Source organism: Ovis aries, chromosome 12, assembly GCF_016772045.2.
Source record: "Ovis aries strain OAR_USU_Benz2616 breed Rambouillet chromosome 12, ARS-UI_Ramb_v3.0, whole genome shotgun sequence".
Lineage (NCBI taxonomy): Eukaryota > Metazoa > Chordata > Mammalia > Artiodactyla > Bovidae > Ovis > Ovis aries.
Window position 1 is genome coordinate 41,733,009 of NC_056065.1, and position 17,353 is coordinate 41,750,361.

Genomic DNA, 17,353 nt, shown 5'->3' on the forward strand with positions numbered 1-17,353 from the left:
ATGAAGTAAAATAAAATATACCACGACACTGATGCTTAAGACAGCAGCTAAGCCATCTTAGCCTTCTGGCCTCAGTGGGCATGGAGAAGAGATAGGCCCTGTGGTCGACCGTCATCTCTATGCTGTTGTGGGCATGTTACTGTCGAAGCCTCCCTCTCTCTAAACTTGTTTGTCAGCCCAACCAGCGTCAGTGAGGTCTGGTTTGTGTCGTTAAGCACTTCTCTGCTGTTGGGCTAAGCTTTGAACAGTTTGTCCTTTATAAGCCTCCAGCGTTAATAGGGAAAGACTCCAGGGCACACACAGGAATGTTTATAGAACAGGCAGTGGAAGAGTCCCAGCTGCCCCGTAAACGAGAGCTCCTCATCAGAGAGGCTTCTGAGCAAAGGTGATCTCTGCACATGAGTCACACATACTGTCTCTCCCTTCAGTCTCATAAAAGCACATCTGAGTTTCAGCGGGGAGTATCTCAAAGGATGGTCTTGTGTCACCCAAGTAGGCAGGCACTGGGGGACATGGTAGCTGGGAACTGCTGCGTTTCCGTGGAGGCTTACTTATCCCCCACTTCACAGGCCGGACTCTGTATGCCTGGCAGCAGAAAAACCCGCTGTGGCTGCATGGGGACTGTCTTCCTGGGAGGCATGGAGGCAGTGGCTTCTGAAGGGAAATAAAACATAGGGAATGGGAGGGACTTCTCTGGCGGGCCAGTGGTTACGACTCCACTTCAGCTTCCAGAGGGCTCAGGTTCAATCCCGCCTTGGGGAACTAAGATCCCAGAGGGTGGGTGATGCAGCCAAAAAAAAAAGAAATAGGGAATGGGAGCTTAGGGGTCAGAGCAGGGTGTCAACCACAGTATGAGTGAGGAGGCTAAAGTGCAGTGCAGTAGGGCTCCTGTCCTGTACGGTGGAATTAGCTCATGGAGACGTCCCTGCCCTGCTTCCGTCTGTTCCCTGCTATCGGTCCCTTATTTCACAGGTGCTTGCTTGGTGCCCACTGATGCGGGGAGTAGACAGCTGACACACTTTCCTCCTCCCACAGAGCTGTACCCTTAGTTGTTACTTGAGATCCTTTTAATGGTACAGTTTTGAAGTGAAAGGATAGCCCGCAGGGCTCCAGCTTCTTTCTATGCAAAATGGAGGTGTTAATAGTAGTGTCTGCCTCGTAGCGTTAAGATAACACGGATCAGCAGTAGTCAGCACAGTGCCTGGCACCTACGGAGCTCTCAGTAAGTTTAGGTATCTTGTTGTTGCTATAATCTTTGGCCTCGCATGATGGAGTGCCAGAAGCCATGGAGGAGGGATAAAAAGTTGAGGTCTCGAACGAGGTGGCAGACTCTCTGAAGCACTGAGAGAACCTACAGATCTTCAGCCCTGCACTTGTGTCCTCCAGCAGCCTTGCAGGCACACGTGGCAGACTCCCCAGGGGGAAAAGAAGAGAGAGGTGCATTAGAGAGAAAGTTCTGTGGGAAAGAAAAATGCAAACAGGAGAAGAGAATTAACAGGGAGAGAACAGCCAGTTAACTTGAAATCTCTCCTCTCTGAACAATTGACTGTAGGTATGTACAGTCTCCTTTCTTTCAGGTCCTCAAACCAGAACTTAATTTATCAAAGGGACCCTTTTTCTCTGTTCACGCTCCTTTCTCATGGGTATATTTTAGTCCATTTAGTCAAAGTTGTTTTTCAGTGACTGTCCTTAACTGTTGGACAAGACCTTAGCTTGCATCTCAAGCTGTACGCCCGGTTTTCCTGACCGTTGATGGAGGCCTGGTCAGTGGGTCCTCAATGAGCCCAACCCCTCTCCTTCCCACAGGGCTCTGTCTGCATCCTCACCTGCCTCCACACATACTCAAGTGGGAAGTACTATACAGGTGACTTATTTGGACTTAAGGAGTTGGGGCCATGTGATGAGTTTTCTTATCACATTTGCAAAGCTATGTTGGTCTGTCCTTAGAGGAGGTAGGTCAGAGTCATTGCAATAGTAAGGTAAAATCTGTATTTCTCCTCTGAGGTCTCTAGTTACAACTTCTGATTTTGATCAGTTTCTTGTAAAGTTCTCCTTTTTATGTATAACGAGTAGGAGAGTGAAGGGGGAAATGGCTTTCGCTTGCTTTTGTTTTTGTTGCTTTATCCCCAGAGGAAGGCGAGTTTTGGTAATGTTTATAAATTGATCTTGAAAATAGAATATGTTCCAGAACATGAGATTGGAAGACAGTTCTTAGAACTCCTGGACTTTTTATGTCTGATTCTCAGAGTTAACTTCTTTTGGTTCAGGCAAAGAACACTTTCCTTATCTTTCTCATCAAGGTACTTTATATTCCTACCAGGGCCATCTCAGTAGTCCACATTAGGACTCAAAGTAGTATATAGACTATATCATTATAGATAGTTACATATGATATATTACATATTTCAGTATGAAAGTATCAGTCATGTCTGACTGTTGTGACCCTATGGACTGTAGTCCGCCAGGCTCCTCTGTCCATGGGATTCTCCAGGCAAGAATACTGGAGTGGGTAGCCATTTGTTTCTCCAGGGGATCTTCTCAACCCAGGTATCAAACATGGGTCTCCCACATTGCAGGCACATTCTTTATCTTCTGAGCCACCAGAGAAGCCCAGTATAATATATCATAAGTAATATATAGAATATATACTGGATTTCTTATTTCCTGTCTTCTTATACTGCCAAATCTTTACTTGGGCTCAAGGAATTAGATGATCACATATATATATATATACCCAGTAGTGTTAATTACTAATACAGTTTGCCCAGCCCCACATAAGTGAGAACAAAGTTAAGAACTTGACTTTTGAGGCCAAGAGGAATAGGAAACTGCCTGACAGTGAGCATGCAGTGGAGGGAGTCCCTTCGGACTCAGATTTTCATTCTCAGCTTTGAACTCTCACAGGGCTGCTTAAAGAAAACCATGATGTTACAGCATCATTTTGAAATTAATAATATTTCTGAATCCTGCAGCAGAAAGCTTATGGAAAACATTCAGGTTCCATGCTTTGCTTGGGACCTGCTCAGAAGTGTCAAAGAGTCTGTGCAGTAGATTCCACACAAAGTGACCCATCTACTCCTGTAAGTAAAGGAGAAGGGTGTCTGTACAGCTGCTTTCGCCTCTGGTTGCAGAGCCTGGACCTTGAGCTTGGAGCCCACTCAAATAGTCCTGTTCAAGATGGAACTTGCATGGATGATTGCCTAGTGCTAGCTCAAGTCTGAACATTAGACATATGTTTTTTCTGTACACAAACATATAAGTAAGATTCCAGAAGCTTCTATCCTTGGACAAAAACAGATGAAGGAAGACACACATATAAGAACCTGCTTAGCAATTTCATATCCACTATTTCATTTGATTCCCTAAAGAATGCTGTGAAGGAGATAGATTGCTTCAGGTTGTATGGAGACTGTCCCCATTCATGTGGACCTTGGGGAAAGTCACTGCCCTCCCAGGCCTCAGTCTCCCCAGGAGTGAAACAGGCCTAATAATACCCTTCCCTACCCACTCTCACAGGGATGCATGAGGTCAGAGGAGCAATAGGTTGGAAAGATTGTTTGAGATGTGATTTGCAAACATAAGGCATTCGATTATTACTTTCACAAATGTTAACTTTTCTAGTTCATCAGATTTCTGGGCAGTTCCCTCTCAGTTTTATTGGAAGAAATGTGGTGGAATTTGAATTTTTTAAAATAGTATTTTATAACACCAGTCTCTTGCCATATTACCACGTTGAACCCACATCCTGGAATTTCCCAAAACCACTTAAAAATTAATTTGAGTCCAGTAGACAGTTTTTCCTTAGGGCAGTAAATTAGATCCTAGCTTGTTAAACCAGTCTGGACTCCCAAGCTGGTCTGTCACATTTTGCTCCCTACCTGTGAACAGATACGGTCATTATTATCCTATAGTTTTCTCAGGCCTGCTCCCTCCCTCTCTTCCTTCCTTCCCATAACTCAAGCTCATGTTTAGTGTTGGGTTAGCTGCTATTTACCTCCCTGTTGGAACAAGGGTCTGAGCCTTGCAGCTCCTCTCCGTTCAGGATGTCTTCACAGCCTCTCTGATGAACCAACTCCAGGCGGCAAGCCTTCCAGCTTTTTCTGCCTAGTTGCCCCAGTATAGTTAGAGTCCTCCAGCCCCAACTGCCCTTAGGATGACATCAACAGCGTTGTGTGTGGTTATGAAAAGCATTTCTCCACCAGAGACCAGGCAAGTACCTTGGGATGTGGTCCCTTCACAGCCTGCTTCAGAGGCAGAGCACGGTCTTGGGAGAGGGACTAAGGGGGCATCGGGATTTGAAAGACAAGGACCCCATCAGTGAGCAGTCGAGGCAGCTGCACAGCCATAGGCCCCAGGGTTCTCTGTCATTGATGTGGATGACCCAGCCTCAGGGCCACTTCTGTGTCTCTCACAGAGCCTGATGGTTTCTATTTGTTTTGGTTATTCTTATCACTGAGACATAAAAGCTAAGTTCAGAGGTACCTCATCTGTTGTGTTGGTTGGGATGATTCTGGAGCCAGGGTTTCTTAGTTCAAAAACAGACGTGTGCTGCCTGACGTCTAATGTCAGAGAGGAAACCAGTCAGTCTGCTGCTTGGAGGAAGGGCCCCAGGCAGGTGAGGCCTCCTGTCCACCAGATGTGGCCCCTTCAAGACAAGGAGTGTGAGGTCAAGATGGAATTATTCAGGCCAAGCTTCCCAAGTGGTAATATAATAGGTAACTGATGTTCTTTCTGCTTCTGTAACACATTGTCCCCAACATGCTGGTGAGCCATCTGCCCACAAGTGACCCTGCCCTTCCCTTACTCCAACGTGTTGAGTGTAACCTCTGCTTCCTTTTGTTTCCCCAGCATTAATAATAAGCTGCAGCAGCCAGAGGCAGCTGCTGGGGTGTTGGAGTATGCCATGAAGCACTTTGGAGAGCTGGTAAGTGTCTCATTCCTTTTAGAAGAGCAAAGGGCAGCTACCTGGCTAGGGAAGCACTAGGCCACAGCCTTGAGAAAGTTACTTTCCTTTTCTGTTTTTTTCCCGATTATTAATACCCTGATGCTGACTTACCTGTATCTTTAGGTTGAGGGAAGCAGTGGCCATATAGAATATATTCAGGCTCAACAGAGATTGTGAGGACAGAATCTAATGAACAGTAATGACTTGTATTTATCAAATAGCAAGTACCTAGCTCTTTTCTATGTGCTTTATGTACTTCATCTAATTCAGTCCTCACAGCAACCTGTGAACAGGTACTGTTGTTATCCTATTTTACAAGGATGAGAGGGACTATAGTCCCAACAGGATAACATCCTTACCTGAGCTGACAGAGTGAGTGAGTGGCAGAACCTGGTGTCAGAGCCCAGATGTTTGACTATGACCCGAGTTATCTTTGTGTTGTCTAACAGTCAGCATTACCATTGCCCATACTTGAGGCTCAGTATATACTTCAGAAGAAACCATGACTAATTCTCCAGAAAAAATATGCCATAATTTATACATGATATTGAGGGATTGTTCCATTTCATTATTGCTTATATAGTTTCTTCCTTCCTGCCATCTTTGCCCAACCAATATTAAAATGTTTACGTTACTCTGTGTGGTCTTGGGAGGGTGCTTTGGTACCTTCCTAACCATATATAAACATTGACTTAATCAACTTAACATTGGCTTCCTGGAAGTTCAAGAAGTTCTGGGTCCATATATTTGATGAGGAACCTTTTATTAGTTGCGTCAGTCACTTACTCCGGTTTGCCTTAATCAAGAGCCCAGTGTGTTAGAGTAAAGAAAATTGACTACTTCACTGCCTTATGTAATGGCTGGTCAATGGGACTGAAAATTTTAAGGGAGTATTTTGCCATCTTGAGCATATGCCTATAACTCAACTAAGAAAGCATCTCCAGATGACAAAACAGAAAGGACTGTGTCTCATCCATCTTTGCCACAACCTTGTTTGCAGAGGGAAGAAAGTCAGAAGAGAGGGCGCTTAATGTAGTCCACTCAGACAGAGATGTCCTCTCCTTTGATATCCTTAGAGCTCAGACTGCAGTAGTTGAAACAAGGATTCCACAAACATCTGGTATTCGGGTGATTTTATATGCTGGTGGCTCGGAGTGCCAACCTTAAATGAAAAGATCCCCATCTCCAGGTTCTGAAGGTGGCCGTTAGCTCCAGGATTATTGCTAAACCCTGGTGGATTTTCTGTTATATTTAGGTAGCTGAATCATATTAAACTCGACAATGGTTTGCTTTTTCTTGGCAGAGCCTGTGCTTTCTCAGCGCAATTTATGTAACAGCAATCTCATTAGAATTGTGTGTGATTCATTGCTTAAACCTTATAGTTCTTGCAATCTATTGCAACTCAAAATATCCTGCCCCCTACCTGACCTGCTCCATATGCTGCTCCCCCTACTTTTCTGCTTGTTCATACTGAGTGGGTACCATATGTTAGTACCCACTTTTCCACCAGTATAGAAATTCAAAATGGGAAATTTACCAGTGTTCCTTTTTAATTTAAGAGTTTTTAATGTTACAGTCCCTGCAGCCACTCTTCTCTAAGTTGTGTCTTTCATATTTAGGCATAGTGGAGCAGTATGATTCTCAACGAGCTCAGGAAATGAAGCTTAGAGCCCGTTTTGGCAAACTCCACTGCACGCGGACACTGGGGCAAAGGCTGTTATGGCCGCAGATGAGGACGGGGAAGCGGAGGGGACTGGCTATGCCGAAGACAAACGAGGGGAAGTAGGCACAGGTTAATGGCCTAAAATAGACGTGACCTCCTCACGGCCATTCAAGAAGAAAAGATTCTTTCAGAGAGCTTAATTTCACATAGCTGTGAGCATACATGCTACTCAGATTAGAGTTTCATTTGGCAAGGAGAAGGAGCGTAATGGGGAGAATGAATGCGGGCCCTGCATCATGTCACACGAATGCTTCAGATTGTTGTTAAAGAAATCCCTGGAGAGCCGCTCCCTGGCCTGGTAGAAAACTAGTCATCACCAAGCTGGCGAGGAAGAAGCCCAGAAGACAGACTGGGGTGGCGGCAGATGGAGGGCAGACAGAGACATAAAACAGTCCCCGGGCCATTCAGAGAACCATAGTCTGCAGCTTCTAGACTGCAGCGGCTGCTCATTCACGTGGCCAGTACCAAGTGGCAGCGTGGCACGCCATCTGCTGGGTAATGGAATCCATCCTTTGGCCCCTGCCAGTGATGAAGCTGCCAAGTGCTCAGAGAGGGAACATTGGATGGAAGACTCTAGAAGAAGGAAGATTTTTCCAAAGAATTTTAAGTGGCAGCGTTATATTGTATTTTAAATTATTATTTCCTGAAAGTTTAAAAACGTATTAAGTAATGCAGAGAATAAAGAGCTTTTGAAAAGCGAGTTGTTTTCCTCCAGCAAATATGCAGATGTGGCCTGGTCTCTCTGGCCTCATCAGGAAAGCAGCTGCTGGCCCTGCCAGGTAGCCCACTGTCAGCATTCCAGCAGATCCAGGCCTTGGCCTCCTTATGGGAGCCCTTGTCAGGGCTTCCTGCCATCCAGATGATTTGCCCTGTCCTCACATGCCCACATGCTGGAGTTCTGGTGACTCCTGTTTCTGAGCAGGAAGTGATGGGAAAGACATGGCCTGACAGCTGCTCTCACGTTATCCCCGGGTCGTACCATCTCTGTGCCAAGGAGGTTGCATCCCCACCAGCACTGCACATACCTGCGGATACTCTGAAGGCCTACTGTGCTGGGTGTGGTGTCAACGCATACAACATGGCATGCTCAGGGGAAGAGAGTCTGTGAATAAACAAAACACAGCCTTATGTTCTCTGTGCCTCACAGCAGTCCTCTCTTTTCTCCCTGGCAGGAGATCCAGGCTACCTGGTATGAGAAGCTGCACGAGTGGGAAGATGCTCTCGTGGCCTATGATAAGAAAATGGACACCAACAAGGATGACCCAGAGCTGATGCTGGGCCGCATGCGCTGCCTCGAGGCCTTGGGGGAATGGTGAGCTGCAGCGGGATGGAGGCCCAACTGCCTTAGAAAGACTTCTCCCAGCGCTCTCTCCCAAGATTCCCACTTTTGCTTTCATTTGTTTTCCCAGGAGGCATCTCTCACTTGGGAGTGTTTTCTCTCTCTTTTGTCTCAGGGATAAATAGATTCTTTTCTTTCTTTCTCTCTATCTCTTTCACTTAGTCTTTGTAATGCTCTAGGACAGGACAGGAGTGGGTGTGTTCCTAGGATCTGCACCTGTTCTTTCTGTCTCTTAACCTGACTGGCTGATGAAGACTTCATATTCTTACTCTGCAACCTTGATTTTTCTTTTTCTCTTTATTACCTATTGCTAGTGATTTTAGGAAAGAACAGATGACTACTTGCAGACAGTTACTGTACAATTACTGAGAGTACAGGGACAATGATCTGTAGACAACTCTGAAAGACGCACATGAGGGTGGGACAACCTTGCCGTTTTCCTGGAGGAAAGACGAAGGCTGGGAGACAGGTGAAGAGAGTGGAGAGAGGGAAAAGGGTATTCCAGGTGGAAGCAACAGGGATGCTCAGCTGAGAGCATTTGCCATGGTCTTGGTCTGGGGATTTGTTAGGAGATATTTTCCAGCATGAAGTGCAGTTTTTTTTAAATAGCTAAAATAAAATGCCATACCACAGTCATTAACTAGTTTAACTACAGTTTTTAATAAATGCCTTACTACCTCCCCAGGAGCAGATATCTCCACTTTCTCTTGCTTGTAAGACTGAGGGTCCTCCATTCAATCATTCAACCAGTCATTATTGAGTGCTTGCCCACTGCCAGCATCTGTGCTGGGGCCCTGAGGACACAGTGTGAACAAGAAGGGCACAGCCCCTGCCTTCTCAGAGCCGACAGGGCAGATGACCAGGCCGCTGTAGCACTGAGTGAGTGTAGTTATAAAGGAGAAGCCCAGGGTTGGTGGGATAGAAGAAGGGGCCCTAATCCTGACTTGGAAGGCTTCCAGGAAGAAGTGCTCTAACTCGGGCCTAGACAGTGAGGAGGATTGAGCTCAGTATTACGTTATGTGTTCTGAAAGTTCAGTGTGGCTGTGGGGTCAGGTGTGATGCAGGAAAGAGATAAGAGGTAGGGCAGGAGAGCTCAGCAAGGCCCAGGCCAAGTCGGGCCTGTAGACCTTTATTTAACCAAAGGGCTGTTGCTAGGCCATTCTCCAAACCCCACAGAATTTTTTGTTTTGCATTCTTTCATTCAGTGCCCTGGATTGCTCACTTCTTCCTTTTTCTCCTTTTAAATTCTCTGCATCTTTCAAGCTCCACCTGAACTGTTTCTTCCTTTTGGAAACCTGTCCTGCCTTCCCCCTTTTACGGTTAGAAACAACCACGTCCAACCCAGGGCTGGCTTGGTTGTGAGAAGTGACTTTAGGTGTGATTTTGTCTAACCTCCTCATGTGACAGTTGGGAAACTGAGGCTCGTAGGAGTTCACGTCTCTGCCCTGAGGCCTCTCAAGAGCAGAGTCTTCTGGGCCTCCTGACGCTGCACTTCGCAGTGCCGTCCACCCCTGAAGTCTTGGATTCCTTCCAGCTTTATAATTACCTATAAAGTGTAAGTGGCCAGTGATGCTGACCAAGGGGTTTAAAAATGCAGCGGAGTAGAAAAGATTTTTTTAAAGAGATGAAAGAAGCAGAATTCTTTTCCTGATCATATGCAGGTTTTTTTTTATATGGTTTATTCAGTCAATTCTATTTAAAGTACAGCTTTTAAATTGCTTTTGCTTTGAGTATATATCCTGAATGTGCCTGAGGCAGGTATTCACCGGAGGTGGCTGTCAGGCACGATCTGGGGTTACCAGTGAGTGGAAGACCTCCTTTCCCCATGCTTATAAGAAATAGCTCCCCCTCCCCCAGCTCCAGCCCCAGCCACACCTGCAGCCACATGAAGCTAAGTACGCCCCCTCCCCACACTGTTCCCTTGCGTGGCCTCTGCATCCTGAGAACAGATTCCTTGGGAATGAGATCCCAGACAGCCAAGTACTTAGGTGTTGTCGAAGAATGCTCCCCCAGGCTTTTGGCTGATGCTCTAGGCAAGAAAGTCAAAGTTTTGGAGGACCTTTTACCCAAACCTCCTTGGAGTCACAAAGAGTTGTCAGATAACCTCCTCATGGATACCCCATAGACAGGCTCGTACTTTTTTTTCTATTTGGTTCTCTTCCTCTCCCTGCCTTTGAGAGTTAGGAATTAGTATATTCTGCATTCTTATTTGTAAGAAGTCTTTGTAGGAGAGGAACCCTGCCTCTGTGTACACTGACCATGGTCTGACAGCTGTTGACACAGTCGCAGCTTATCCTCTGGCGGGCCTCCTCTCTAAGATGCTGCTCTGCAGTGTTCCTTGCTTTGTCTCTGGAGGTAACAGTATGTAGTGTTTCACACTGAACTCATTCCCAGGCTCAAGGTGAAGAGCAGAGCAAAATATCAGACTTGGAACACAGAAATGGGGTGTCCTGACGAAACAGCAGAGGGAGGCTGAAGTGCCTGTGGCTGTGAGCTGTACAGATTTGAATTCTAGAGTTGGAAGGACCATTCAGGGAGAGAACATCGCTTTTCTTTAGCTCCAGGCAGGATTCCCACCAGAATACACTGCCCAGAGGATCTGTGCTGTGCCCTGAGCCAGTGGTTCTCAAACGGTGGCCCTTGGGTCACAGCATCTGTATCGTCCAGAAACTTCTTGTTTAGTCACCCAGTTGTGTCTCTTTGTGACCCCATGGACTGTAGCCTCCCAGTCCCCTCTGTCCATGGGGTTTCCCAGGGAAGAATACTGGAGTGGGTTGGCATTTCCTTTTCCAGGAGATCAAATTTAAGTCTTCTGCAGGAAGAGCTGCTACTCTAGGAGAACCTCCAGCAGGACCCAGAGTGAAGGTTTCTAGGTTTAGGTGGCAAGAAACCAGCACTGAGGTCATCCAGCTGCTGTCACTGAGCTTCAGTAAGTCCATGGGGCAGGATGGCTGCCCGCCGCCTCCTCTTTTTTATCTTGGCCATGTGTTAAGCTAGAATGCTCATGTCCCTGACTGTCTTCATTATGTGCCAGAGAGACAGTGGAAGGTGATGACTGCCAGGCCATGATGCTGGATAGCGGCCCTGAGCAGTTCTCTTGGATGTGGTCACCAGTCAGCTTCTCGAGGAGCTCAGCCTAGGTCCCTTCAGCATCTTTATCTCCTCCCCATTCACAGTCCCCCAGGTCACCTTACAATGCACTTATGTCCTACAAGGCTTCTGAGCTGGGCCACTTGGAGCTTGTACCTTTTCTCTTGACTCCAATCCCAATACCAAGCTAAAATACCCTGTAGTATCTCTTTCAGAAAGCAGGAGAGATTGAGGAGTCTCCTGGCTGAGTCTTGAAGCTCACATGAATGCAGGAGCTCGTATCCCCACAGAAGCAGAGTTTTGTTTCCTTTCACTCAGAAGTGCCACATAGGAGGGCAGCAGTTTTAACTGCCAACAAGACGTCTCTTCTTGAGGGATTCTGCTCTGTGTATCGAATGCATCTCATTGTCTCCTAGTGACACCTACACTCACAGTCATTGTACAAAATTCCGAGAGTAAGCAGCATCTGGATTTCTGGTGGATGTGACTGTTGTAGAGCCTTCTTCCTCTGCACAGATTGATTTCATTTGAATTTCATTTCAGACTGCAGCCATTTGTATAATACTTATAAGAGCCAATTGTCCCTATAGCTTTGAGCCCAAAGTGATGTCCAGATGTGTCTCTTCTGATTGCTTTCTCTGTAGGCCTGCCAAAGGGAAAGAGCCCAGAGTTCATTGGCATAGGAGAGAAGTTATTTAATATTTATGAAGAGGGCCAGATGTTTAGGACATTTCACGTCGCATCGAGTTAGACACAGTCCCTCTCTTTGATAAACTCATTGTCAGGAAAATTCTGAGCCACCAAACCATAGAAACAGCAAATCACCAGACACTTCTCAATTATATCATGAAAGCACTTTTTCTTTAAAGGCTTCCAGATGAAGGCAGACCCCCATCATCCAGTTCCCCTGCAACCCCCCAGCTAAAGGAGGGGCTCAAGAGAAAAATGGGCAGGTATTGAGGTGATTTCAGTTAATGCAACTATATAATTCTTTTCCTTCAGGGGGCAGCTTCACCAGCAGTGCTGTGAAAAATGGACTCTGGTTAATGATGAGACCCAAGCCAAGATGGCCCGCATGGCTGCTGCAGCTGCATGGGGTTTAGGTAAGGCTGCCCTCCCAGGCACCCAGTCATGGGGAGGACAGTGAGGCTGGAGGCTCGCCTCTTGAGTAGCAAGGCACCGTGGCTGCGGGCAGTGTCAGGTCTACAGAAGCGTGAAGCCGTTCATGTCCACTTCCATCTGTCTTTTCTGTCTCATGGCTTTCTTGTTAGACATGCATACAAATCTCTCTTCACAGGGAAGCCAGGGAAAACAGTGTGCAAGCATCAACACGGAGATACTCAGTGGAGTCTGCATTCTGGCTCCATTGTCATAGCCTCTTTCTGAGTTTCTGCTTCGCCTGGGGCCTCTGTGTCGTGATCCAGTATGACTGCTGGAGTTCTACCAACATGTTTACCCGACAGGAATAATGAAAGCAGTCAGCTGTCTATCTCCTTGATTTCTTAATTTTATTGTAGAACTTTCCCAGTGATGATAAAAGTAAATGGTACAGTGAGTCCCTATATGCTCTTCACCTCCTCTAGCAGTTAACGACATTCTGACAGTCTTGTTTTCTCTCTTCTCCTTGCTGCCCAACACTAACCTACCTTCCTCACTCCCTGAGTGTTTTCAAGCAGCGATTTCCTTTTAATCTCCACAGAAAAGTGTCATGTTCTGATCTCAGGCTCCAGCAGAGAGGATTATCCATGTCTGTCCCAGAAGTGCTCTTGGCCAGAGAGGGAGGGTCCGTGGGTGTCCCAGGTGGAAGCTGCACCTGTGGAGTCCGGAGGAAGATTACATAACGTCCGCCTCTATCCCCACCCTCTGAGTCACAGAGCTCACATCCTCTCCTTTCATGAGCTCTGAGCTGGATCCAGAACATTTTTCAGAAATGAATTGCTTCCTGAGGAGTCACTGTTTGTTATTCACTTTTGCCCAGAGGCACAGAGAATGGATACACTGGTGGTCTGGAGTAAAAGGCAGGGAAAGGCCTCATAAAATTGGGGGCCCTGCAGCGTGCAACTAATGAAGCCAGTGTCTTTTCTGCAGATGGTCTTAGAAATCCTGGCATTTGAGACATGCTCACCCCACCAGGGGAAGCAAATATCTGTTCCCAGATGCCACCATTTCCCTAGCCTGCCGTGATACAGGACTACTGTGCTATGACCTAGCCCATCTTTCTGTTGTAGCAGAGCCTCTTAAAATATTTATCGCCTCCTTCTGAGGCAGAGGTGCTGCCAGCATGAGACGAGTAAACTGTCTCATCCTGTCCCCTGTCCAGATAATGATCCATATCAGTTGTTTGCAGATAATTTCCAAGGTATCACTGAACTGTGAGATGCTCCACTCATAGGGGAAAGGTTCTTGGTCTCACTGAGGGAGTCCCCGGGGAGTTCTCTAGGTTAATGAGGTGCTGCACTCCCCCTCCTGACCTGTGGACTCATACTCATGTAGCTCCTTCCACCTCTCATGGAACTAACTCCCAGGGGCAGCCACAGAGGCCTGTGTTTGGAAGACAGCTATGGCGTTGTTAAATTGGCTTGTTCAGTCTCACAGAGTATAGAGGCTCTTTGCGGGATTCTGATACATCAGCCTCAAGATTGTCCTATTTGAACCCCAAGCTAAATGCAAGTAACAATGACAAGGCTATTTGGTGTACTGCCTTTAGCCCAGCAAGCTGACCACTCTGATGTTTTCTCTGTGTATATGTGTGTGCGTGTATGCACATGTAGGTCAGTGGGACAGCATGGAAGAGTACACCTGTATGATCCCTCGGGACACCCACGATGGGGCATTTTATAGAGCTGTGCTGGCACTACATCAGGACCTCTTCTCCTTGGCACAACAGGTAAAAATCTACATGTAACCAAAACCTTCTAGTATGAAATGGTAATCAAGGGTGCTCAGTCAGCTCCTAGGCACAGGGCACCTGTGTAAACAGGCTCTGGCATTTGGCTCTGTAGGCTCGTTAGAATGGCTTAGGAGCCTAAGACTCAGTGAGAAGACAACTCCTAGCACGTCAACCACTTTCTGCTCTGAGAGGGACACCTGTTCTGGAAGTTACCATGTAGATTGCTTTTGGAGTTGGCTTCTTGGGTCATCGTGGCCTCCTTTTTACCGTGTTGCTTTAGTGTTCCCTATGGTGGAGAGAAACTGTCCGCTAGAGGAGGATTTAGAGAGCAGTGAGCCCCTTGCAACAGAAATCCCACCTCTTCTGGCTGTGAGGGCATGTCACACACTGGTCACCTTCTAGGGAAGCCAGCACTTTATTTGGAAATCCTCTGCTGTCTGGCAGACTAAAATAATGAGGTGATCATACTCACTCTGTCAGGCACCAGACTGTCTTAGGTGAGGTGCTTGGGTGAATGCTCTGAGCACTGCAGGACGGACACATAGTCATTAACCTGAAACGTTCAAGAAAGGAAGAGTTCCCCATGCTGGGGTTTTAACTGATGAAACAGAGAAGCCTCAGACTGCCGTCCTATGACCTCTGGTTTACATGATGTGAAAACAGCCCTGGGCCATTCACATTCCAGACACAAAAGCTCCCATTTACCTGGAGAGGATCGGGCATTTTTCTGCCAGTTTCAGAGACCCTCTCTTAGGAGGACAAGGTGCTTAAAAGCAGGTGGGCCATTTGAGTGCTTGCACGGTCTGTTCTTATCAATATGCCCAGCAAGTAGTTGAAAGCAGATCGGTCTGCAGGCTGTCCTCTTGAGATGCGAGAGCACAGTGATTCTCTTTCTAAGCACACGTCTCCCTTCCTTTGTCACCCAAGCTCTAAGACGGTGAGCTTTTGGCTGCCATATATTTCTGTTTTTTCTGAGAAATCAGAGAATGCTTTTATCTGGGCTTTCAAATCAGGTAAAAAGTTTCTTCCTTTCTTCAGTGAGCTTTTCTCTTCATCACTGGGATTTCAGTGAGACAGGGAATTTGTGCATCTGGTGGGGAAGCCCAGAAATCACAGTGCACCCCTCAGCTCCCAAGCCTGTAGCTCCATTCCTGTGCTTCTCCCATTCTCTTCCAGTGCATCGACAAAGCCCGGGACCTACTGGATGCAGAGTTAACGGCGATGGCGGGAGAGAGCTACAGCCGGGCCTATGGGGTAAGTGTGGACTGCCTGTGCAGTGCTAGGTTTCCAGCTCAGTTCAGTTCTTTTTGCAGAGTGGGTGCATGAGTACACACAGGCTGCTGGGAGTGTGCCTGTGGGACCAGAAGGAATGACTGCAGTGAAGCCTGGCTTTCGGATTCTTCATGCTGTATTACGTTGGAATGTGATTTGTTTCCATCAGGCCATGGTTTCTTGCCACATGCTGTCTGAGCTGGAGGAGGTTATCCAGTACAAACTTGTCCCCGAGCGACGGGAGATCATTCGCCAGATCTGGTGGGAGAGACTGCAGGTGAGCCTGGTGGAAGGCCCTGTGCCACCCTCCCCACTCCTCTGATCCCTGCTGGCATCCACTCCCTGCCTCGTCACTGAGGCCCGGTATACATTCAAAGCAGAACACCCACGGGCTTTTCACCTGAGCCTTTAGCTGTGAGAGAATGACCACTTTTCCAGCTTCATTTTACCCTTCTCAGGGAATAAAAGAAAATAATCTTTTTTTTTTTTTTTTTTGTCCATGTCCCATACCTTGTGGGTTGTTAGTTCCCCAACCAGAGATCAAACCCGTGCCCCCTGCAATGGACGCATGGAGTCCTAATCTAACTGGACCACCAGGAAATTCTTGAAAATATCTTAAACAAGTGACATTATGGCCAGCCAGTTGAGAATCTTGACCTCAAAATGAGTGGTTCTCAACTTCAGCTATGTGATAGAATGACCTGGTACTATGTGCTAAGTCAGTTCAGTCATGCCCAACTCTTTGCAACCCTGTGGACTGTAGTCCTCCAGGCTCCTCTGTCTGTGGGATTCTCCAGGCAAGAATACTGGAATAGGTTGCCATGCCCTCCTCCAGGGGATCTTCCCCACCCAGGGTTTGAACCCAGGTCTCTTATATCTCCTGAATTGGTAGTCGGGTTCTTCACCACTTGCACCACCTGGAAAGCCCAGAATAACCTTGGAAAGCTTTTAAAAATTGAAATACCCAGGTCACGTCAGACCAGATGAACAAAAGTCCTGAGGATAGACCCAGCATCAGTATCTTTCCAGCCTTCCCAGATAATTCCAGGATGTGGCTGATGCTGAGATCCACTGTTCTAAATCCACTTGCTGGCCACCTTTCAGTGGGGGGACCTGATGTTTTCATTTACTAACTTCTGCGGTTTACAGTTCCTCAGGTCTTAGTCATGCAATAATCTCTGCAAACGTTTTTCCACCGATGTTTCCCCTCATCGAGAGACTAGTCCAAATTCTCCATTAGTATTCGCATTGTACATTCTGATCATTTTAGCATGAGGAGCTGTCGATTCCCAACCTGGGAGTCAGGAGTCTCAAGTGTTCTTGGAAAGGACAGTTCTCCCGCCCCCTGAGGAAACAGAAGGGAAGTTCATTGGCAAAGCCTTCACTGCTTCAGAAGGCACTTGTCCCCCTGCTCATCATAATCAACCTCCCTCGATTGTCAGCGGTTTACTCTTGATCCAATCCACACTTAATTCCAAATTCTGTCCCCAGACCAGTCGAAGTTTGTGCTTCCAGCTTTTCAGGCTGTGACAGAGCCTTCTGACTCCAAGTTGCATTCCTGCCCATGGAGTTCCGGGCACATTCCTCTGGAAAGGAAAGGAGTGGGGCAGAGGCTCGCCCATGAGCACAGTCGTTTATGCTCTGAAATGAGCACATGCAGTTCCTTCCCATGTTTTATTAGCAATTATGAAATGTCCAGTGAATGTTTTGGTGGAAAATTGTCTATTGAACCCCAGAAAAGAATTCCACAAAGCCAGAATTTCCCGCTTGTCCACACCCTCGTTTTTCTTTTTTTTTTTTAAGTGCCTGTAATGGGGTGAAGGGTTTCCAAATCAGAGATCTGATTAATCTTCTGCCCTTCTAACAAGTGGGACTTTGGCCAGCCAGACACTTAGAAGGGGGTGGACTAGATGAGTCTCGGAGAGGGAAGACCCATGTTTGACTTTACTGTGTCCATAATACCATCATCATCTTAGGCCTTCGTGACCTTCCTACCTGGAGACACAAGACACTTTTTGCTTTCCAGAGCCAAGGGATTTCAGCATGTGGGAGAAGCTGGCAGATGAGAAGTCACCAGAACAGTCACTCAGTGTA

At 46.9% G+C, this 17,353-nt stretch overlaps 1 protein-coding gene across 4 annotated transcripts in view; it reads left to right on the forward strand.

The window, feature by feature from the left end:
* MTOR (mechanistic target of rapamycin kinase) overlaps positions 1-17,353 on the forward strand; it is a 125,670-nt gene that overhangs the window by 78,076 nt on the left and 30,241 nt on the right. For all 4 annotated transcript variants that reach the window (XM_060395928.1, XM_060395927.1, XM_027975551.2 and 1 more), the window contains 6 exon segments: positions 4,849-4,924; positions 7,841-7,980; positions 12,100-12,200; positions 13,869-13,984; positions 15,164-15,241; positions 15,429-15,536. In XM_060395928.1, coding sequence (XP_060251911.1) covers positions 4,849-4,924; positions 7,841-7,980; positions 12,100-12,200; positions 13,869-13,984; positions 15,164-15,241; positions 15,429-15,536 — 619 coding nt within the window.